We start from the raw sequence: 24,581 nt of genomic DNA, 5'->3' as shown, positions 1-24,581 counted from the left end.
TCGTATGAATATCATCCGATTTTTACATTTCATTTTTTATCGTATTGTTTGAATTCAAAATAGATTTGAACAACGATAAGCATTTGTTGGCAATTATTGAATGTCTTACATTATTGAATGCCCAAATACTGATGAACACATAGTCGTAGTCAGTTAATTTTGAAGTCTCTACTTCAAAAGTCTGCACGTTACCCTCGTCTCCCTTGTCTACACCAGAACCATTGTGGTGAAATTTCTCTGGCTTATTTTCCTACAAACAAATAAATTATTTAAGGTAGAGTCATGGTATCCGCCATCTTGGATTGCACAATCGCAGTTCAAAATAGGTCTCATTCGTTGCTCACATCTGCATATTTGGAGACAGATTTGCAATATATTGGTTAGACTGTTTATTTATATAAAGAAAAACTTAGTAATTGATTGCATTTTTCAAAATGTTTAAATACATTCCAAACATTTGTGTTTTCAGAATCAATTTTTCCAATTAGCCATTAAAAGGGAGTTAACTCTTTTTGTAAAACGTATACTGGACTGAGAGGGATATTTTGAATTATTTACTTGTATCAAAATAAGAAGTTCGGAGACACTATTTTTTTCTTTTTAAATTCTTAAAACATATGATAAAACCTGTCTTCTCATATTTTATTTCAAAATTCTATCTCATAGATTTCTTTTTATGATCAAAACTGTGTTTTTTCATGAACAATCTAAGCAAATTTGGGCAATGTTGAACGACTCATACCTTAAAAAATAGCACATAAACAATAATTATTATTAAATTTTCGAAAAATGCATAGTAAAATCTTCATTTTGGCAAAATATAAGAAAAATTCAATCTGAGGACATATATATCGATAAATCTACCGTAAATTAATCGGAAATAAATCAATGCATGTTTTCCTTATGTTTTGGGTTTCATGAAATCGCGATAAAGGTACAAATATAAAATATTAATATGCTTGTTTTAATGCTTGTACTCAGATGTTTGAATATTTGATCTTATAAAGTAGCGGTCAACAATGTTAGTTGTATGAAATAAAACAAATATAACATTACGTGAATAAATGTTTATCTAAAAATCTATTTTGTATTTTAAACAAGATCTAAAACGTTCACTTGCAAAGAATATATAAGGATTTTTAAGATTAATTGAATGATTGTTTGGTTTTTACGCCATTTTCAACACTATTGTGATATTTCATTGCGGTCAGGGTTTTTTTTTGGTTGAGGCGGCCAGAGTGGCCTCAGAGAACCACCGACATTCGGTTGGAAAAAAAAATGTAAGATGCATTCCAGATATAACATGTTAAATTTACATACTGTGTAGCCTTTGAAATTGTAGGAAGTAATTTTAAAAGTGAAACCTAAAATGAGAAGCCTGTAAGCGCACTGTCAAAATATACTCTCAAATCTTGAAATTAAATTTAATCCATCAACTTCTTTACAAAAAACAGATGTAGGATGCCAAAATACCCTACATAACATATGCATCAACATTCTATGTTAACTGTGCACCACTTATTGCGGACCTGTTTTTGTATTGCTATGAGTTACAATTTATGACAAAAATAAGCAAAGACCCATCGAAACAACATCTGATAAACGAATTTAATAATACTTTTAGATATTTGGATGATATTTTGGCTCTCAATAATGACGACTTCAGTATGTATATTAAAAAAATTTATCCTGTTGAACTTACTTTAAATAAAGCTAATATTAACAATGACCACTGCCCTTTCCTCGATCTTGATATATATATATCACTAACGGAAAGCTGAATACTACAATTTATGATAAAAGAGATGATTTTTCATTTCCTATCGTTAATTATCCATTTTTAGATGGTGACGTTCCCTTGTCACCATCTTACGGTGTTTATAAATCTCAACTTGTACGATTCGCTCGTGTATGTAACAATGTTTTAGATTTTAAAATTATTACACCAGGGTTTTCGATATCACAAACTAGTCAAAACATTTACTAAATTTTATCATCGGTATGAGGACATCATTCGTAAATATAGCTCAACATGCAGACTTCTTATACGTTCAGGTATTTCACATCCAATATTTTATGGAAATATTCTTTATAAAGCACAAAGGTGTCAGTATTCACCTCAAAAACTAACAAAACCTTTGAATAGACTTATTAAGAAGGGATATATTTACGATACTGTTGTCAGGTCATTAAAGATTGCATATTTTGGCGTTAATATTGATTCACTTATAGGGTCTTTGCATCGGAACTAAACACATTTATTCAAAAACCAGTTGTTGGCATGACACGGGTTGTGATCTTCTCATATATGTTATGATGGAATGATTGTGCCTGATGTTCATATGATGACATCATAATCTTTCAGTCAGTTTAATTGAAGTCTGGAGCTGGCATGTCAGTTAACTGCTAGTAGTCTGCTGTTATTTATGTATTATTGTCATTTCTTTATTTTCTTTGGTTACATCTTCTGACATCAGACTCAGACTTCTTTTGAACTGAATTTTAATGTACGTATTGTTATGCGTTTACTTTTCTACATTGGCTAGAGGTATAGGGGGAGGGTTGAGATCTCACAAACATGTTTAACCCCGCCGCATTTTTGCGCCTGTCCCAAGTCAGGAGCCTCTGGCCTTTGTTAGTCTTGTATTATTTTAATTTTAGTTTCTTGTGTACAATTTGGAAATTAGTATGGCGTTCATTATCACTGAACTAGTACATATTTGTTTAGGGGCCAGTTGAAGGACGCCTCCGGGTGCGGGAATTTCTCGCTACATTGAAGACCTGTTGGTGACCTTCTGCTGTTTTTTTTTCTATGGTCGGGTTGTTGTCTCTTTGGCACATTCCCCATTTCCATTCTCAATTTTATGATTCCTTACTTTGTTTTAAAAAATAAATCTATATTATCATCGTTTACAATTTTTCAGCAACAGATGCATATTAAAATCTTTTCAGACAGTAAATGTAAAATGTGTATAATAATTAAAAAGGGATGTCAAGGTTTATTTAAAATTCATAAAATAATTTTCTGTACTCTAAATAGAATTGTATTAGCAGGAATATTAGGCATACTCTATGAAATTTATACTAAACGTACACTATTGAGATCGTCAAGCATATATCTACTACCAACTGATACCATATAGTAATCTATACCAGAATGAAGATCAGAGAAACCTATCCATGCCAGCCATAATTTAAATGTTGACCACTTCATCCACCAACCATCAACATGGCGATGTAGGCTAGCAGAGTGTTCCGTTTCAATAGCAAATGTTCCTTTAAAAAGTATGGTTTGTACAATTAAAGACTATAGGTTCCATAACGAGTGAGATAAGGATATCGCTTGATGTGAAATCGATTTGTTTAATTATAATATAAATATAAATTAACAAGTGGCGTGGTTAGTATTTCATTAATTAATTAGATATAGATTGTAGCTTGGTATGAAGCGATATCCTATTCTCATGAGTCATTCATCATATTTTTCTAATGGTAAACATTTCTCTGCGTGTTAAATAGAAAGTCTGTAACTCGCTGATCTGTTGCACATACCATTGCAAATTGTCCTGTTTCGACGTCAAACTTATATATCATATATTTTAAAACTTTAAATTCGCTTCAGAATGTAAAACAAATTGACAAATATATTTTGTACATGTAGGTGCAAAGTTAAAGAGTCATGAATATCATTTAAGAAATCGCACAATTCCGTTGGCATGATTTTAACCAATTTAAAAAAAAACTGAGATAAAAGTTCATTATGAAAAAAAAAATCAATCGACCGAGAATTAGAGCATGTTCTAATTAGATGACGTTAAAATTTATATTCACACAAATGCTGATACGTTATAACTAATCCATTAATAGTTGATTTATTACTATTTACACCACTGGGTCGATGCCACTGCTGGTGAACGTTTCGTTCCAGATGGTATCACCAGCCCAGTTGTTAGCACTTCGGTGTTGACATGGATATCAATTATATGGTCATTTTTATAAATTTTCTGTTACAAAACTTTGAATTTGCGAAAAATTAAGGATTTTCTTACACATGTAATAGATTACCTTAGCCGTATATGGCACATTTTTTTTGAAATTTTACGTCCTCAATGCTCTTCATTTTTAAACTTGATTGACAACTAGGTTATAACTATTTTGATCTGAGCGTCACTGATGAGTCTAATGTAGACGAAACGCGCGTTTGGCGTATTAAATTATAATTCTGGTACCTTTAATAACTGTTATTTCGTTTTATATTTTTGTAATTTGAATATACATATAGATAGTTTCAAATCAGATATGAGAAATTGATTCTAATTGATTAACATGAGTTTGACAGCTATACCCCCCATATATATATATATATATTTGAATTATATTGTAAACAAAAATAAAGACATATGATTTATGTCACTGAGTCATATGCCTAACGGCAAACAATAAACAGTGTAAACTAAACTGACTACCATATAATACGAAACCTATAAAACGCATGATTATGAATAATGTCACTATATTCACGAAGTTTCCCTTTTTCCATGCGAGAATTATCCATCTCAAACTCCACGACTAAGATGAGTTTTTCTCTGGTGAGTTCTCAGAATACAATGACGTCATAATTTAACGTCATTGACATTTCCTTTGAAACTAGTGGTGAACAGAAAACAGTTGACCTGCAAACACGAGAAAGTAAATCGGCTACAACTCATTTCATAGATATTGAGAATCCGTGTAATTGTAGCCGAATTCTTTTTCAAACGATTGATAATCTGTACTTTATTTTACCTGTAATTGGCGGAGAGTTGTCGACGAAAATGCCATCTGATGTCTTCTTTACACATACTTTAGCCGAATTACATGCAATAACAGTAACAAAGTATATTCCCCCATCGTGTAGATCCAGTCTTGTATAAGTAAAATCACGTACAATTCCATTTAGCTGATATATGAAAAAAAATCAAATCATACGACTTACTCGTACTATAATCATTCATAAATAACTGAATAATAATAATTTATTTCAACAAACTATTAAGTAAATATTTATAATATTTTTAATGAATGTTGTCCTTTTTAAATTTGTATTTGTCTCCATAGAGACTTCAATTCAACCCCCCACAACCATGAAGGCGGGTCTGTTTTAACGTACTATACAATTAGCGAAAATATAGATCCTATTAATACCAAAAGTTGACACGTTCTAATAGATGCATCATTAACATATTTTATTCTGATATCCTTTACTAATAGTTAAATAAGGTTTCATGAAAAGTAACTAAGTTATCTAAAACATGCAAACTGTTTATCTTGCAAACCAAATTGTGATGAAATCCTACAGAGACAAATGGTATGGTTAGCATAAAATAAAAAAAAAAGATTTAGTATCCCCTTACTTCAACGATTGTTTAATCCGACATAGGGTTTTATTCTGCAATTGGGTGTCCTACTATACAGAAACAGCTCTACAGATATTGCTATCTGTATCTTTATACTATACAGATATCGCTTTAAAGATCCGCCCACTGCCGGACTGAGTATTGTATGAACCTGCGTGACCCCAGAATGTGTATTGCAGTCACATTCCATGACGTATTGTTTGATCTTATACAAATTAAATATTACCTTTATACGTTCTGTTTGTTTTCAACATTTCTTTAGAGCAATAAGAATCACATCAATTTTCTGATAACATACACACATGAACAGCAGTCTTTTCAACGATGACAATTATCAATTTAAAAACTTGAATGTGAATGATTGTGTAACAAAATCAATCATGTCAATTTCAGCATGCATGTTTAGTGAATGTCAATTCTGAAGCGTAGGAAAACTCGTACACTTCTGTTTCAAATTGGACAATGTTTTGTTATTTGTTTTTACTGTTGAAATAAGTTGTTATTTTAAAATAGATAATTATTCACCTTGAGCGATGTATTGTTGTGGACCATTCGAGTTTCTTTTTTTGCGAACCCGTCTATAGCTGAATGTGTGATTATAATTGTACTACGCAGGACTTAACAAATCGAAAATGAATGCGAAAAATGGGAGTTTTTGTGTCTTTCAAAACACAAACAATATACAAGAACTAATAGCAGGATAAAGACAATAACTGTTTATTGTCTTTAAATATCATCTGTATTTGTACTCGGCTCAAAAAGGAGTAATAGCTCGATAAAGCTCGCATTACACCTGTTTCTTAGCCTCGTACACATACAGCTGATATTTAAAGACGCTAAACAGTTATTGTCTATATATATGCAATCCGATACAAATTATGTACTTCTATTTTATCTAAACACAATACGTCAGAGTTTCTCGACTAAAGGATACTTTATCATACTTTGAATATTATATTTCTAGAAGAAACGTCACACTCTTTTATTCTTAAAAAAAACTTTTTCATTGAGCGTATGTAATATTATAACAAAAACAACTTATGAACGATCAAAATGACCATACAATTTCTTATTATTTTCATACGTCAACATCAAATTATAAAAATAATTCATGATACCTCTGTCGATGTTGAGTTAATTTCACCTCCCTTGTGCGAGATCACAGAGATGTACTGTCTCTCAATAAAGGATTCCTCGTCACTAACTTCCCACGTGATTTTCATGCAACTTCTGTAAATAATTGAGTTTTCTCTTCTTGATCCGAGCTGCTGAAACAATTCAGGTTTGCGACTGAAGAATGGAGGGGAATCATCAACCAGAAAACCATTTGACGTTGCTTCAGAGTAAAGACCTGTAATATCAAGAGCCTAATTATTTGTATTGATTTGATTTTGATTTGTGATTTTTTTGTGTTTTAACGCCACTTTTAAGCACCGCATTTAGGCTATTTCTTGGCGGCCAGTTTTTATTGGTGGAGGATGACGGAGTGCCCCGAGAAAACCACAAACCTTCGATAGGAAAACTGACAATCCTAGTCAATTAAGATTGGAGTCGAGTGCACCGGCACGAGCGAGGTTCGAACTTACAACCTCAGTGTGCTAGTGATTACAGCAGTAACTACTTAGACCACTCGGCCACAGAGGCCCTGGCATATGGAATGAACGTGTGTCTCGTATAATGTAAATAAACTTGATAATAAAGTCTATTATTATGGAGTACTAAAAATGTATACTATCGGTTAAAAAAAATTCTAAAGTGACAATAACAAGCATTGGATTTTTAACTATACTCAAGTTGCCATGCTATTTGTTAAATTTTACACATATTTTATCACTTTGTAGTACAAAATAAATAACTCAATACGATTGTCCTAAAATATTTTTTTATGTTCTTTGATGAAACAAATAAAACAACACACGAAAGGACTACATTTGTTTTGAATATCAGCAAATACTATTTATATTATTTTGCATGCGTTATGGCTCTATTATGTTATAAATATAATGTATTTATAACTCTGTGTATATACAACTACAATAAATGTACAATATTCTCTGATACCTGCTTTGTTGTAGGCTCGGACAGTTATGTAGATTCTGATGTTTGTTGGAATTTCATCAGTAATACTAGTATTTGAAAACACGGCTATATCTGTCAACGGCAGTTCACTCTTCGATATGATATCATCTCCTCCCAATTGTGTTCCTACTCTGAAAGAGTATTTATCTAAGCCTGATTGTGGATCGTTAAAACCGCGCCATGTTGCGGCTACATATGATCTGAAATTATACACACGAAGTACACTTGAAAAAAAAAACAGCCAAACAAAATTTAATGATGCATTATGTTTTAGTTTAACTGTATCTATTTTATAGAATCAACACGATATTCTATCGAAAACTAAGATTTTTATCTGCGATGAAATTGGATTTTGTACTCGTATAAAGACGACTTTGTTTATCGTAATTCTAAAATGCTGTTTAAGTTGGGGTTTAATTATTTGATCATGAGCATACATATAAAATTTAGTTCCCGAGATACGTGCATCTTTAAAATACTTTTTTCCTATGTGGCTTCATTGTTCTGCTAATTTGAGAGCAGATTCAATGAAATGTAGACTGGCTTGTTGTTATGGTAAGTTAAACATATCCGTCGTCATCGGTAAAACAGATATTCCATTATGATCAACATTTCGTGATGGTTTGCGTAAAAATTTCGAAAGGTAAACCACAAATTCACCTTTTGGTCCTGGGTTTAGTAGCTTTCACGTAAACAGCAATAAATTCCCGATAAAATATAAATGGGAAAAATCAATATTAATAGTTCTTTTCTTCGTTACCAATTTCTTTAGAACACCAAATATATATTTTTATTCTGTTTAATGTATTGTAAGGAATACAAATATTAAAAAAGATTATTACAATAGTATATCCAAGTAATCCTTTGTTTTACATACACATATATTATAATAATATTTAAGTACATATATTTTTAAATAGTATCAGTATTGGCCGTTTTAAGATACCTTAAAGATTGATAATTTATGTCAATGTAATCTGCTCCATCCTTCACTTTTCCAATATTTGGGGGACTATTATCAATTATAAATCCATCAGACGTAACATATGAACAAAGGTCGGCAGTATTACATGCAGTCACTGTGGTATAATATATCTTACCAATAGCAAGATTCATTCCCTTTAAAACAAACTCTAAAATAGAATAAAATATATGCTATGTGTAAGTATATAGGCTGGTAAAAAATAACTTAAAGAGAGAGTTTAAAAATATCAAAGGGACACTCAATCTTAAATCAAAAGTCGCAAATAAACTAACAGCACCACGGTAAAAAACGAACAACGACCAAAATATAGTGCATATCATAGCATAGAAAAAATAAAAAATGAGCAACACAAACCAAAACAAATACCTGGGTAACCTCAGGTACTCAGCAAGGGGGAAAAGTAGATATAACTCTACGTGTGACACCCGTCGTGTTTCTCCGGAAAGTATATTAATCTTAAAAGGTTGTCCGGTATCATATAAATCTCATGGCTTTAAATATTTTAAAATAACTAAAAACTAATGTCTTTCGGAACTTATACACAGATATGCATCATGGAAGTATGCTTACCGTTTTTAATCTCCCCAACCTCACACACTGTTTCGATTGTATTTGTATTTTTCTTGTTATTGTATTTGAAAATGCCTTCTAATAACAAATTTTTGAATGTAGCTAGGTAGTTTTACTGATATCTTTTATATACAAAAAACAAAAATATAAGTTTAGTACCATATATTATTCCAACATCATGTGCTTGTAATACGTCATCACAACCAACACAAGTCCCAACATTAATTCTGTAAGTTTTTATTGTTGTATGTGGGTCATAAAACTCTTTCCAGTATGCACCAAGCTGAGTAGAGTCTATCTGAAAGTCGATATCAATCGAATTCAACTTATCTTCTTGCAAAAATCCATCAAAAACTTGTCCAACTTCTGGCGGAGATTGATCATAAATGTAGCCCCACGAGGATGAAGTTGTTACTAAATTTGCTTTATTGACTGCCTGTTTGAAGAATAGAAATAAGGTTTAATTTACAGTGAAGCAAATGGTCCATTCTTAATACGTTGCTCCAAATAACTCAAATTCAAAAACTGAAATTATTACATTACATTGTATTCTAAAGTGATTTTTAAATTAAGTTAATATGTAATAGCTATATCCACATGATACTTGAAATACATGTTCATTCTACATCTTTGAATATTGTATAAAATTAATGAAATAAGTGGAATTACGAGTTATTGCTTACTACTAATCCTCCTACTGTAAGACTTCAGTACAGAAATTGGACGAGTGATAAATCTGAAACCGGGTCACAGCGTATAGATATTCACATAATCCTGAAAACAACTTTCAGGAGGCACTTAATTGAAAACTGCACCGAATGTTTCGTAACTGTTGGAAATTGTCTTAGAATATGTTTATATCTGTATTCAGTTAACAAGTAGATGATGCATGATGTATCTCAAAACGCATCAGACTGTATACAATTTTCACATGAAGCACGATTACAAATTTCAGTTCGTATAGTTTCTTAAACAAATGCAATAGAAGCTTTAAAGGATTGCCAGACGAGGATAAAAAAAAGGAAACGTTTCTCCAGCAGTTATATTTAGCATAGGTAAAATATATCAATGGTATATATCTTACCTTGACTGTTAAGAAATATGCATGTCCTTGATGCGCATCAATATCTAAATACTGGATAGGAACCCCACAGTCCTCAGTTGTCTCGATGGATTGTACAATGTCCCCAATATTTGCTTTAGAGCCTACTTCTAGCATGTAATATGCAATTCCACTTTCTAAGTCATAAAAGACATCTTTCCAGCTGAAGTAAATACGTCACAAAATGTAAGAATATTTAAAATCCTTTGAGCTATGTTTTAATGCAACGGGATATATACTAAGAATTCAATTAACATATATTCAGTTTGCTGAGATGAATCTCATCGTTTTACTCACCATGCTTGAATTTCAGTGAAACTTCTAATATGTCTGCCATCAATTAGAATAGGTTTTGTTGTAAGAAGTGGTGGAGTGGTATCTACTCTTACTGAGGCAGAGTGTGCTGTAGAACTTCTTCCAGAGAAATCAATTCCTTAAAATAGATTAACGAATTTAAAGAAGTTGATGCAAAGTTTGTTTTAACATTAATGAAACTAGACTGTTTTTTTTAATTTTGATTTAAATCTTTTACTATGGATTAATTATTCTTTTGATACCAATTTTCGTTTGATTTCGTTTAAAACCACCATGATAAATATTCAACGAATAACAATTTCTTTATAGGCTTGTATGCAGACCTCGTCGAGACCACGAAATTGAATATCCACGAACATGTAAGTTTTTCTTAATACACGAAAATTGGTACCCACAAAATAAAGTAAATATGTCTCTGCCTTTGGTATATGTTGGTTTCCTCATATTCATTTTGTTTCTTATCTTATGTTTCAGAAGCTCTTCCAAAAAATTAGAAGGGTGCAGAAACGTTGCAGATACTGTGAAAAGTGAAATCACAAAATAAAAAGACCTTATTCAAATGGCAAAATCAAATAATAAAAGACATCAAACGAATGGCAAACAATAGTCATATTCCTGACTTGGTACAGGCATTTTTAAATGTAGAAAATGGTGGATTGAAACTGGTTTTATAGTGCTAAACCTGTCACTTGTATGACAGTCGCATCAAACCCCAGTCATATGCACAACACAGACGTAATAGGTGAGGGTCGGTTGAAAACAAAACTTTACGACAAAAGAGATGATTTTAGCTATCCAATTGTGAACTTTCCATTTCTAAGTAGCAACATTCCAGCAGCACCTGCATACGGCGTATATATCTCCCAATTGATACGATATTCCCGTGATTGCATTTCCTATCATGATTTTCTTGATAGAGGGTTGCTGCTCACAAGGAAGCTATTAAACCAAGAGTTCTAAATGGTGAAGTTAAAATCATCCCTTCGTAAATTTTACGGACGCCATCACGACTTGGTTGACCGTTATGGAAAAACATTTTCACAAATGATATCGGATATGTTCCTTACGTCGTAACTACAATCCCCTTCCCTTTCATGAATGTGACCTACCGAATTAGACTATTTACCGGATTTGTTATCACATAAGCAACACGACGGGTGCCGCATGTGGAGCAGGATCTGCTTACCCTTCCATAGCACCTGAGATCACCCCTAGTTTTTTGGTGGGGTTCGTGTTGTTTATTCTTTAGTTTTCTATGTTGTGTCGTGTGTGCTGTTGTTTGTTTGTCTTTTTCATTTTTAGCCATGGCGTTGTCAGTTTGTTTTAGATTTATGAGTTTGACTGTCCCTTTGGTATCTTTCGTCATCATTGTGTCACAATCTCAAAACAAACAAATATAGAACATATTTTACGGACAATTTTAATTGACTAATTGACAAACATCAAAACGCATTTGTCCCAAACCAATTTAACTTAAGTCAATATTCAATAATTTTAGTAATATTTTTTCGTTCTATTTATTTCATATTTAAAAGTGCATATTTTTAAAAGATATACACACATACCTTTAACAGATGCAAAATAATCATGTCCATTCTGTAAGTGAAGATTGTGAAACGTTACATGATTCACAATACCAACATTTGTGTTTTCAACTATATCTGACCCTCCTTCAACAGATCCTGTTAATGACAAAACAGATATAAATGTGTGACAGTATATTAACAAGGTATTGTAATCTAAAACACCAACTATCAACGAAAATAACTTTATGGACCTTACATTTCATATCAATTGTTTCCTATCTCTACTTAAAAATGAAAATACTGGTTTATTAACGAATCACTTTGAAACTGATAAGAAATGTGAAAATTGGACGTTTCGTCCCCGAGGGTATCATCAGCCCAGTAGTCAACATTTCGGTGTTGACATGAATATCAATAATGTGGTCATTTTCATATAAATTTCCTGTTTACAAAATTATGTTTGAATCTTTCGAAAAACTAAGGATTTTCTTATCCCAGGCATAGATTACCTTACCCGTATTTGGCACAACTTTTTGGATTTTTGGATCCTCAATGCTCTTCAATTTTGCACTTGTTTGGCTTATTAAATATTTTGATATGAGCGTCACCGATGAGTCTTATGTAGACGAAACGCGCGTCTGGCGTACTAAATTATAATCCTGGTACCTTTGATAACTATTGCACAACACCTTGAAAGGTATATTTCAAATAGAGTTACCAGTTTCCCGTAGGCCTAGGGCGGATTTTTGAAAAACTTAGGCAATTTTTGGTGTTAATTTATGTCAATTTATTGATTTCGCTATCCAACTGTTCTAGTCCGAGTGCCACTGATAAAAAAACCTGGCATAAAACATTATATCCTAGAATTTTTCATTACTTTATATACATCGATATTCTTCTGTTACCTCGAGCTCCTATCAAACAATTCGAAAGTATATCTTAGAATGTCGTCAAAAAATGTAGTTGTTTGTTATTTCTAACAGAAAGTTCCTACACTCTTCTTTGAAAAATAGATCCTTTTTAACTATTACTTTTAGTTGTCTAAACTGTAATATTTGGAAAATATTGTGTTTGTTTTTAATAATATTTTTCCTACCAATAGCAACTTGGTATTGAAGTATTCCAGTACTATGACTTGCTGTACCATATTCTTCAATATCCAGAAATGATTCCCAATTGACAAAAATATCAGAAGTTGATATCTGAAACTAGTACAAGCAAACAAACAATCTGAAAAGGCAGTTGAATAAAAAAAAGTCATGTGATAATGCATGTTTTTTTTGTGTATTTTAATTGAGTCGACGTCTCTACACGTGCAGATTTCTATATTATTCTAATTGTCACCCTTTTTATGGGATTCATATTGTTCAGTCTTTTGTTTTTGATGTTGTGTTAAGTAGACGGTTGCTTGTCCTTTAGTTTGTTTGTTTTGTGTTTTGCCTGACTGTTGGCAGTTTGTCTTTTACTTATGAGTTGAATTTCCCTTTGTCATTTTCCACCTCTCTTCGATGATTCGTATATTGACAAGTTTTTGTTTTTCTTCATCTAAACGTGTTTTGTGAGTTTGAAAATTTTCATTTATTTGTATTACTTTTCCGAAGTTTTATAATGAAACACAATTTAGATAGTGTTTTGCTTATTATCAATTGAGCCTTTCTCTGTGAGTATTTGTCTTATTGTATGATGAACACATTATCAAATACTAGTCAACAAAACGATACACAAGTTTGAACTTAAATTTATCATGAAATATGATGAATAGGAAAAATCGTAAATTATCCAATGAAAAACATAAATTTATAAAGCAAATGCATATGATTAAAAGAATCTAATCTAATCGGAAAGTTAGAAAATACCTAGCTATTGAACATTGAGGTCAAGTTTATTTATGGAAAAATGATTGATTTCGAAGATGAGAATTAAGTATTCAAATATCTGTAAAGGCATTCAAAATGTTAAGCAGACCATGTTTAAAGTTTAAAGTTTTAAGTTCTTAATTCGATTTTTGAATTTTTGCTTTAAAATATGAGTTTTAATATTAGAAAATTCCATTTTTTTCCCGCGTTTTTTGCCTTTAATCAATGGTTTTGATGAGAAAATACAATTCTGTAAAAATAAAATAGACCAAAAAGGGCAACTATTCACTTAGGTACAGCGTATATTATTTCATTATTTGTGGAAAATACATTGCCTTGTTTAGTTTCTTTTGTTGACTAGTATTGACATATTGCAACACGGGGTTAGATCAAACTTTTTTGGGTTTGCCAAACCATAAGTAAAATTTTATTTTCAGACGTAACATATCCGCATCACATACACATTCAAGAGTTAAATCTTCTGTAATATCTCCTTTTATAGATCAAAATAAATACAAAGACACTTCTCCTTATGTTGAAACCGTTCAAAAAATTAGAGCCAGGATTGAAAAATTGTTCGAACCTTGTACTGTATTATTGTAGTTGGTCCTATCCAAATTTTTCCTGTTAAAGGAGGTATTAGATCAACGGTGATACCATCACTGCATTCATTTGTTTCCTGCAGTACTTCTGTGTACGTCTCATACTCAAGAGTTTTCGACGGAGCATGAATGCATATGGTGTACCGCTTACCGTGCTCTAGAGGACTTTCGTCTTTGAATAAAACATTAATATAAGCACGTTCTGAAATAAAAAGTAATCCATATGCCAATTATAAATGTTAAGAGATATGTGACGAAGATGTGTTAATAAGGCAACTCTTCACCCAAGTCACTTTGTATACAGAGTAAACAATTATAGGTCAAATTATGGCCTTCATCACAGGTCTTGTTTCACACCGAACAACAAGCAATAAAGGGCCCCAACATGACTTGTGTAAAACAAATCAAACAGGAACAGTCTAATCTATAGGAAAAACGAGAAACTACACCAATAAACGGCAACCACGTAATAACAATGTCAGAAAAATAAAAAACCAAAACCAGTTAACAAGACTTATCATGGTATGATGTTATATGCATCATGAAATAATAAACGACGCGACTATGAGGAGGAAAAATTGTTAAAGCAAAACATCCATCACCTGAATGTAAACCTAAAAAGTAAATATTGTCTTTGTTTTGTTTTGTTAATGACCTAGTTTCACCTGTACAAAATCAGGAAAATGACAGTTGTTTTTCATTCGCTTAATGATTTTGGCATTTTATAAAGGACTTTCAGATTTAGATTTCCAATGCAGTTTGATTTTTTTCGTTTTTATTATATTTCCCGTCAAAGCGACAGATTTTGATTGGATAATACAAAGGAGATAATCTACGCAATCAAATGGCTCAGCGGACAAGAATTTATTTGAATGTCACCCTCTCATGCAGAAAAATAAAAAATAGATAATGTAAAGGACAACTAATTATTCATGCTAATGGTTTTTGTAGACTGTCAAAACAAAAGAAAATTGTCTGGCTTCCATTCTGTTGTTTTTTTTCTAATAACTGTTACATTGGTCATTTCCATACCGTCATAGTTTAGTACTTATAATTTTAAATTTAACAGTAACAATAAGTATAATAAATTAAAAAATTAAATAAAAAATAGCTGAGAGGGTGATAGAGCAGATTGGTAGTCCTTGAAAAAGCATTGTCAACCACGGCTCCTTTTAAGTTGACAATGTTTCTTAGGGATAACAATTTGCTTTATCACCCTTTCAGCTATGTGATATTTATATAATTTTACTATTCACAACGAATCAATTGCATCCTGCAAATATTTTACCAGTATGTCCACATGTAACAACATCAGGATGTGAGCATGGATCTGAAAGATGAATGGTGTTGAAATCCTTGTAGTACGTTAAGGAATCTAATGTGTTTACTTCTATCACTGCCCAAGTAAAGTCTTTGTGTCGAAGTGAGTGCCACACAGCACTTAAAATGTTTTTATACGGAGTGTAATCAACATCTTCAATATTCCATCTTCCAGTTTCTTCAAGATATATTTCATGGCCATATCCATCTATTATAGAACCGTCTAAAATACAAAAAAATAAAACACTTTAATTAAAAGATTTAATCTTTTATGTATATTTATGCCCCATTTATAGATATTATGTTTTCTGGTCCGTGCATTCGTCCGTTTGTTCGTCCGTCTGTCCCACTTAAGGTTAAGGTTTTTGGTCAAGGTAGTTTATGATGAAGTTGAAGTCCAATCATCTTGAAACTTAGTACACATGTTTCCTATGACATGATCTTTTTATCCCATTTTCACGGTCCACTGAACATAGAAAATGATAGTGCAGATAGAGCATCCGTGTACTATGGACACATTCTTGTTTGCTTATTGTTATGATATAAAAAAGAAGATTTGGTATGATTGCCAATGACACAACTGTCCACAAGAGACCAAAATGACACAGACATTAACAACTATAGGTCACCGTTCGACCTTCAACAATGAGCAAATCCCATACCGCATAGTCAGATATAAAAGGCCCCGATATGACAATGTAAAACAATTCAAACGAGAAAACGATGCAATGATTTGTGAAACTCTTGACTGATGTTTTAATTGGATTGTTTGAAATGTGTAAATACTAGCAAATGTAAAATAAACACCCTTGTTTTTGTTGAAAACATACCTCTGTTCAATTGCTGCTCTCCTGTAGCATCTAAGACTATTTTTGGAACAACATCTTGACCTTTGCACGGTTTAATTTCTGCAAATGTTGTCTGCGACACACCTGCTCCATTATATCCACGTAAGGCAAATATACGACATTTTGAAAAATCAATCTGCCCCAGCAAATGAATTGTAAGCTGTGACTATAAAAAAAACCAGAAACATTTTGCCTTATGTCCAAATACTCACGATAATAAATCAGACTGAGAAAAGATTCATTTTAAACTGATTATACGTGTTGAATGCATATGATGTATGAGAAAATGTTATCTAAAAATGTTTGAATCTTAACTTGCTTTTAAAAATGCATAGATTTTCGAACTATTGGAAATGTTCTTCAAAACTTTTCAATTTTTTGCTACTCCAACACAACAAAATGAAGTGTCCATACCTATATTGTTTGTGTGTTCACATGCACATTATTCTGATAGGCTCATTGATAGCCGTTTTTTAAAAAGTGTCGAAAAACATTGTAGAGCTATACATAACTATTCTTTTATGTTTTTAGCAAACAAAAAAACAATATATGCAACTAATAGTTTTAATGTCAATTTTATAAACATTTACTTTCACGAGCATCTGAGATAACCCACGGTTTGATTGGGTTTGTGTTGATCAGTGTGGTTTTCTATGTTGTGTTTTGTGTAATGTTAGTTGTTTTTCGTTTTTTGCAATGACATTGTCAGTTTTGTTTTTTAGTTATGAGTTTGAATATCTCTTTGTTATCTTTCGCATCTGTGTAACTACCGAATGTGACGTCCATCGTGATGTACATCAACTATATAGCATTGTTTGATTTATAGCAAAAATAATAATAGAAAACATGCTATATTTTTACTATTTACAGTGCAAATTAAAACTTTCGAAAGTTGTAAGTAAATTTCATAAAATCTGTGATTGTGTTACAGATTAACTTTATGGCATAAACATGATCAGACACTTAATCAAGAAAACCAACATACGAAAGAGCTGTTTATTGCTGATATATCAGCTGCTTTCAACCAAGAATGATATATCCCGTTTGAACTATCCTGCAGACTGTATTCGTAATATGATACTACTCGTTTTGCTTCTACTTCATCCACTATGTCCGGATCATACATATTAGCGAATATTATTTCCATCTTAAAATAAACGCAAACAGTTTCACTTCAAAAACATTCAATATGTATAATTACTTATGAAGTTGTGATTTTCATTGAATGTTTAATTCAGTAACATATGAATGATTCTCATTTTCTAGTTTATCCGTTTTGTATCCGTTTTTTTTTAAATTTTTGTCTCTTTTTTTCCCTTTTTTATGTTTTCTGTCGATCATGATATGTTTAACTTTGCATTAATATAAAAACAAACATACCAATAAGTCCCATTTAATCACTACACAACGCATTTATGATTGCACTTTGTTACAACATATACTTTAAATACAAATATTGGGTGATTGGTTGTTACTTGATTATTATCGAGGGAGTAACCTGGTTAATATCGAGGGATTAATTAAACAAAGATCTACAATACCTTGTCTGTATTGTTCATTTGATATGTGTATTCAATCAACATAGGTCCGACAACAGGTTTGTTAGGTATAATTGTGACACCACTAGTCTTTAGTGCAGGGAAGCATACATCGCCTGCACAAAACTTCAACGATAATCGATATGTTCGCCCAGGCATTAGTGAAAGATCCCGCGCGGTCAGATTTGTATTTTGATTGATTGAAATATATTGGTAGTCCATTTCATTAAATGTGCTCCAGAAATCTGAAATTTCGAAATTGATCATTAGTTTTAAACCTTAGACGTAAACCTTCTAGCTAATTTTTTCACAATAGAATCACGTTTATGTTCTAGAACTAAACCAATAAACATTAAATATATGTATGTTATATTTAAACATGCAAAGGTATTCTTTCAATAACGAAATCCAATTAAAAATACAAGAAAAATTTAAATGCTTTTTTCAATTTGATAATTTATTTGTTTTATTATAGATTATCGATGATCGTCTCAGCAAAATTGATTTTCTCGTTTGAGTCTGTACGGCAAAAGGGAGAAAAGCAATCGAGTTGAGATAATCTGTTTATTGCTATTTTACCTATAACGACGTTGTTAATTTCATTGACAACGGGCACGTGCGCCCTTAAGCCCCGGTCACAACAGATCGTACGATTTTTTGCCGTGGAAGATCTATAAAATAGTTGTCGTGGCACTGTCGTGCAAAATGTCAAAAAAATATTTCGAGTGGTCACATCATCTACGACATGTCCATGATTGGTACACGACAGATAAAAAAGAATTGTAATTGTACTGTCGTAGGTAAGTCGCAAGTCGGTCGAGCGACAGTCGTACGACAATCGTGAGTTGTTTGGGGTTATTTTTTACAGGTTTTCGTGTCATGGGATTCGCGTGTTACTGTCTTGTTACTGTTGTGCCACTGTCGTACGACTGTCGTGCCACTGTCTTGAAACATGCCAGGCTTCTTACGCATGAATCCAACGAAATCGGCAGATTCCAGCTCCAACTCTTGCATCAGTGAATACTATACTGCCTAAACATCAGGTGTCGTTTGATCAATGGCCTAACCCACCAACGGCAGGCGTTTCGCTGGTTCCTAACTGTTCACGGGCTCGAATCAACGCTAACAAGACCATAGTTTTCTACTGTTGGGGTCCGGCAAGGCGCCTATTTAGCAGGGCCACGCGTAATCGTTCTGGTGGAATAGCCATCCTCTTTAAACATTCATTCCCAACGAATTGTATTCTTTTAAATAAAATAAATATATGTTGCACGGTGAACGTACCACTGTCGTACGACAGACAATCAATGTTGTGCGAGCATCGTTCGAAATTTGGTATTCGTGAGACAATCGTGCGACTGTGTCGCGAGTGTCTTTACGGTCGTACGAATGTTTTATTATAAATGGTTTATGTTGGAACCCACGACAAAATGTTTATCGCAAGACAGTCAGACGATTATGGTAAGACACTATCACGGCAGCCACCATACAGTGACACGACAAACAATCGTAGAGCAAAAAAGGTGCATGTCCAATTTTCGTCCCACGACACACGACAGCGCCACGATGCTCAAAATATCGTGGGACTGTCGTACGATGATCACAAATGACCCGCGATTTTACCAATTTTCATGTCGTGTCGCTGATAGATGTGTCGTGAGTTCGTTGTGACCAGGGCTTTAGGTTCTAGCAATAATCTTTCATATCACTCTACTGTGCTGAGAATTGAAATTATCAGTCAGGAAGATGAAAAGAAATTGCGTAAAATAGTGATCATTCGTAATATTTGTAAAAAAAAAAATCACTTTCATTATAATGATACAATGCATGTTTTCACTATTGTTATAAACTTACAAACAAATACTTTATTTGCTCATCACAGCTAATAAGATGAGTAGAATACTTAAAATCATAATCTTTAAATATAATATGAAAATAAAATAACAGTAGGTTAAACTAAGTATAACTTTACTTTTTCATTATACTTGCATACTCCCTGGAGTTAATATAGCTTTAAATGTGCCCAATTCTTTGTGTAGGTTCGTATACTGCTGTATGTCTTTTCAATATAATGAAATATTTTGTGACTTTAATACAAGCGGGAGGTTTAGTTAGCTATCAAACCAGATTAAATCCACCGTAAAGAAAATGCTTGTTCCAAGTCAACGATTGTTTTTCATTCGTTTGATGGTTTTGAGCGTTTGATTTTGCCATTTGAAAGTGGACTTTCCGATTCGAAAGTAGAGCGGCATTATATTTTCTTGTCTGTGCTTCCGTTCGTCTGTCGGTTCGTCCGTTCGATCGTCCGTTCGTCCGTCCGTCTGTCCCGCTTCAGGTTAAAAATTTTGGTAAAGATAGTTTTTTTATGAAGTTGAAGTCCAATCAACTTGAAACTTAGTACACATGTTGCTCTTGATATGATCCTTCTAATTTTAAGGCAAAATTACACTTTTGACTCCAATTTCACGGTCAACTGACAATAGAAAATGAAAGTGCGAGTTTCAGGTTAAAGTTTTTGGTCAAGGTAGTTTTTGATGAAGTTGAAGTCCAATCAACTTGAAACTTAGAACACATGTTCACTATGGTATGATCTTTCTAAAGGAGTAGGTCCAGTAAGACCCCTTTTTGGCCCCAAAATATAGCAGTTTTACAAAATTGTTCAAATGTAAACTTACAGTTATTTATTGGACAGAAGAATGATTCTGCTACATAAATATGGGCTGTTTTTTTTTACAATACAATGGAAATATATCGGGTACTAGCACCACACAGTCATGCTAAATTACTGAAATCTTCACAATTCAAGCATTTTAGTTGAATTTTAGACGGTTTTCGTGTAAAACGAAAGTGGCCGCATTCGTGTTCATCCTTAATATTAAAATGTAAGTTGTATTTTATGATAATACATAGCATATATAAAGGTTGAGGATGAACACGGATGCGGCCACTTTCATTTTTGGCAAAAACTATCTGAAAATGACATTTTTCGGCATATTTAGTAGATTTTTCATATTTCAGCTTGAATCGGTGCGTTTTTTTATGATTAAATCAGTTAAAATCTTTCACAAAAACTAATTGATTCAAATAAAATAGACACTTAAGTGTTTAAAAAGTGGTCAAAATCTTTCGTCAGATGAACCTGAAATTTGAGGCCGAAATCGGTCCTTACCGGACCTTCTCCTTTAATGCCAAATTAGGTTTTTCCCCAAATTTCATGGTCCATTGAACATGGAAATTGATAGTGCGAGTGGGGCATTCGTGTACTTTGGACACATTCTTGTTTGTTCTTTAATTTTTTCATCACATTTAAGTCGTATTATGGGCTAGTCTGTCCTACTTAGGTCACTTATATAATATTGTACCTTAGTTGACTTTTATCCTCACAATGAATTTTGGTTTTTATTGTTTATATTATTCATTCTCTCTTTTGTATGACTAACTAGGTGTTGTGTCTTGTTTTATGTGTCATTCTATAATTCTAATTATTATTTACCACCAAGCCAATGCCGTTCATCTATACTCCAAAACGCATGTGTTATGTATGGTAAGTATTCTAATGAAATTTGAAAATATGTGCTCAAGACAGTAGTGGATACTTGAAAATCCTTGTCAGAAACACAATGTGGTCGTGTATCCTGTTGAAAGTAAAAAAAATGTTGAAACGTGAAAAAATTACTGTCCTAACCAAATTGGATAAAACATACACCTAATGTACTTTTGTATTCGTATTTTTTAAAAGATGCATTAATTGTTTCTATTGATTAAATATGCAAAACATTTTCGTTGTGGTTAAAATTAATAGACGTCCTATTTGACCTGTACTAATTGAATATACAACAAAACAAATCTTTTTCGTGGATCTATTTATTTCTGTATATTTTTCTTTTATTATTATAAATGTGATTATGTATGCTATATTAAAATTTATACACATCAGAAGTCTACTTCCAGTGCGAGCAATACACGTTGCTATTATAATCTCATTGCTAAAGTGGTGTCTTCGTCAAGGCGTAAATGATATCTTTTTAATGCTTTAATGCTTCAAAATATTTTTGTTTTCTTTCTCCGTTGTGAATATGCGCACGTAATGAGTAAAAAATATGCAAAGCACATTCTGACATACCTGATCATGATGGCTTGCATTTAATGGTAAATTGTCTGGAAAAGAATATAATGACGTAGATAAGTTGCAGCTGCAACTGAGTACAGTTTTTAATACATATATAAATACATTTAATATAATATCGTGTTTTGTAACAATAAATTGAGCGTCATCATTTTGTTTTGTACGTTCTCTTTCAGCAATCTATTACTAACATCAGAGTACCCAAAGATCAACCACTTTGCACAATTGTGAAGGGATATAGTACAAGTTGTCTATAAAATTGATCATTGTATCGCTTATCATCTTTAAAAACTTTCAAGTGCCACTGTAAATATATGTACGATTGTAATTGATATATTAATTTACACTGGGAGGAAACGCGCTTGAACTAAAGTTTGATAAATAAATGCAAATCTAACCTTCTTTGTTTATTTTTTTTCTTCTAGTATTTAACATTGTATAGACAATTTAATTGGCATGACTTGCCTGTGCAGTTTTCTCCATCAAGGATTTTCAGATCTGGCAATGACCAATTTGGATCCACGATAGTAACACCATCTGAAGATACGAACGCTGATCCCGTCAATGTTTCAGCAAACACTGTACTGTAGTATCGCTATAATAACATCGTAATGAATTGACACTTATGTTTTAATTGAAATTCCTTGTAACTTAAATTTTAAAAAAATTTAGAGTTAGTGTAAACAATATTTTATTCAGAAAACAGATGAATAAAAACGTACATATCTTATTGAAAACCTTTGTTAAATAAATCGATTCTTTCGATTCATTGATCGAAAACTCGGACAAAAATTATAAAGAACTATGTGCTTTCTTTACGGATTCAGAGAAATTATATTCTGTCACAGTCTTTTAGATCTTTGGCTTCAAGGAAAAATCATTTGATTTGTATGTTTGACGATTGTGTCCTCTATTATAATGTGACATTCTGACTGAGTTTTGATTGATAGGACGGTTTATTCATGTAGAACAGAGGACGCTCACGGTCTTGCCCTGTTTCGGACTTATTCATTTTCCTTAGGTGTTGTTTCAACTTAATTTATTTTTTTGTTTTGTCGAAGGAAGTTTTGCAATAATACATTAAAAAGAACACTAATTTACTACTATTGACAAATTATCCTACCTTCATCAATTTTTAAATTTTGATTCCAAAATATAATTGTACATTATGCGCTTGTCGTACAAGTGAGATGTTTAGCTAGCTATAAAATCTACCATTTTCTACATAAAAATGCCTGTTCTACGTAAGGAATATTACAGTTGTTGTACATTCGTTTTAGATCTTTTGTTTTGCCATTTGCTTAGGGACTTTCCGTTTTGAATTTTCCTCGGAGCTCAGTATTTTTGTGATCTTACCTTTTTCATAGTGCAGTCAATGTTCTTTTTAATTCAATTGGAATAAAAATTCATTATAATTGCTTTCTTACTATTTAATTTTTACATTTTACATACTTGAAATGTAGAAAGTGAAAGTCCAGAAACTAAGTAAAAATTAGTATTGCCGGTTATTTTCCTTTTTCCATCAACATCGCATATGCCTGCCGCGGTTCCTACACAGACATAATATGATAAATTCAAATGTGGATGATGAAATTTTGTCCAACGAACAGCTAGATGGTCCGTTGTGGCAAGGAAGTCAATATCCTCTATGTCCTGAAAAATAAAAATAAATTAAAAATGAAGTAAATAAAATATTATTATTAACATGAAACTTTTGCATTTCGGTATTAAAAGGCCTTTAACTACAAGGTGTAACCCTAGATTTAGCGTTGATAAATAGGGATTATGTTGAAAAGTTTTAAAGTAAATTATAAAAGGACTCTTTGATATATATATTCTGTCGATAGATATGAACATCTTATTATATGTTACACTTTTAAACTTTGATCATGATGCAGATTTCAGAAAAATAGCCATACTTTTTACTTGATATAACACATTTTTTTTACTACCAAGCTAAAAACGTATACCTTAATTGGTGTAAATGTTGACGTATTCCCTGGAACGTCGATCACAATACCTTTTCTAGGCAAAACGATATCATGCCTGTAGGACACAGATGTCTGCATGACAGACAAACCGGCAAGATTTGTTGCCTTGATTGTCATGTAGTACGTATGATGACCATTTAATTTCCAATCTAGCTCAGACACATTAGTTGCAGTACAAATATGTTTTGATGAAAGGATGCAGGAACCCTGTTCAGTAACTACAGAATACTGCTGTATATTTGTAGAGTATGGTTCGTGCCCTGCAATAATTGATATTCTTTTTTATATATTCCATTTTATTTTAAGATCATGTAATAGAATGTTAGC

At 32.3% G+C, this 24,581-nt stretch overlaps 1 protein-coding gene across 1 annotated transcript in view; it reads right to left on the bottom strand.

Moving 5' to 3' along the window:
- The window catches only part of LOC139500293 (uncharacterized), a 53,102-nt gene that overhangs the window by 14,331 nt on the left and 14,190 nt on the right, over positions 1-24,581 (bottom strand). The window contains exons 13-33 of the mRNA XM_071289036.1: positions 24,234-24,514; positions 23,716-23,916; positions 22,729-22,858; positions 22,261-22,295; positions 21,631-21,772; positions 18,141-18,382; positions 17,585-17,746; positions 16,582-16,765; positions 15,720-15,974; positions 14,413-14,633; positions 13,070-13,181; positions 12,013-12,129; positions 10,430-10,565; positions 10,115-10,295; positions 9,190-9,466; positions 8,422-8,608; positions 7,458-7,675; positions 6,515-6,747; positions 4,786-4,939; positions 3,095-3,276; positions 110-250 (exon numbers count right to left, since the gene is read on the bottom strand). Of these exons, the coding sequence (XP_071145137.1) occupies positions 110-250; positions 3,095-3,276; positions 4,786-4,939; positions 6,515-6,747; positions 7,458-7,675; positions 8,422-8,608; positions 9,190-9,466; positions 10,115-10,295; positions 10,430-10,565; positions 12,013-12,129; positions 13,070-13,181; positions 14,413-14,633; positions 15,720-15,974; positions 16,582-16,765; positions 17,585-17,746; positions 18,141-18,382; positions 21,631-21,772; positions 22,261-22,295; positions 22,729-22,858; positions 23,716-23,916; positions 24,234-24,514 (3,791 nt within the window). The remainder of the gene's footprint in view (positions 1-109; positions 251-3,094; positions 3,277-4,785; positions 4,940-6,514; positions 6,748-7,457; positions 7,676-8,421; positions 8,609-9,189; positions 9,467-10,114; positions 10,296-10,429; positions 10,566-12,012; positions 12,130-13,069; positions 13,182-14,412; positions 14,634-15,719; positions 15,975-16,581; positions 16,766-17,584; positions 17,747-18,140; positions 18,383-21,630; positions 21,773-22,260; positions 22,296-22,728; positions 22,859-23,715; positions 23,917-24,233; positions 24,515-24,581) is intronic.

The sequence above is a fragment of the Mytilus edulis genome, chromosome 13 (genome assembly GCF_963676685.1).
Source record: "Mytilus edulis chromosome 13, xbMytEdul2.2, whole genome shotgun sequence".
NCBI lineage: Eukaryota > Metazoa > Mollusca > Bivalvia > Mytilida > Mytilidae > Mytilus > Mytilus edulis.
Note: the sequence above shows the minus strand (reverse complement) of the source record. Positions and strands in the feature narration are given on the sequence as shown.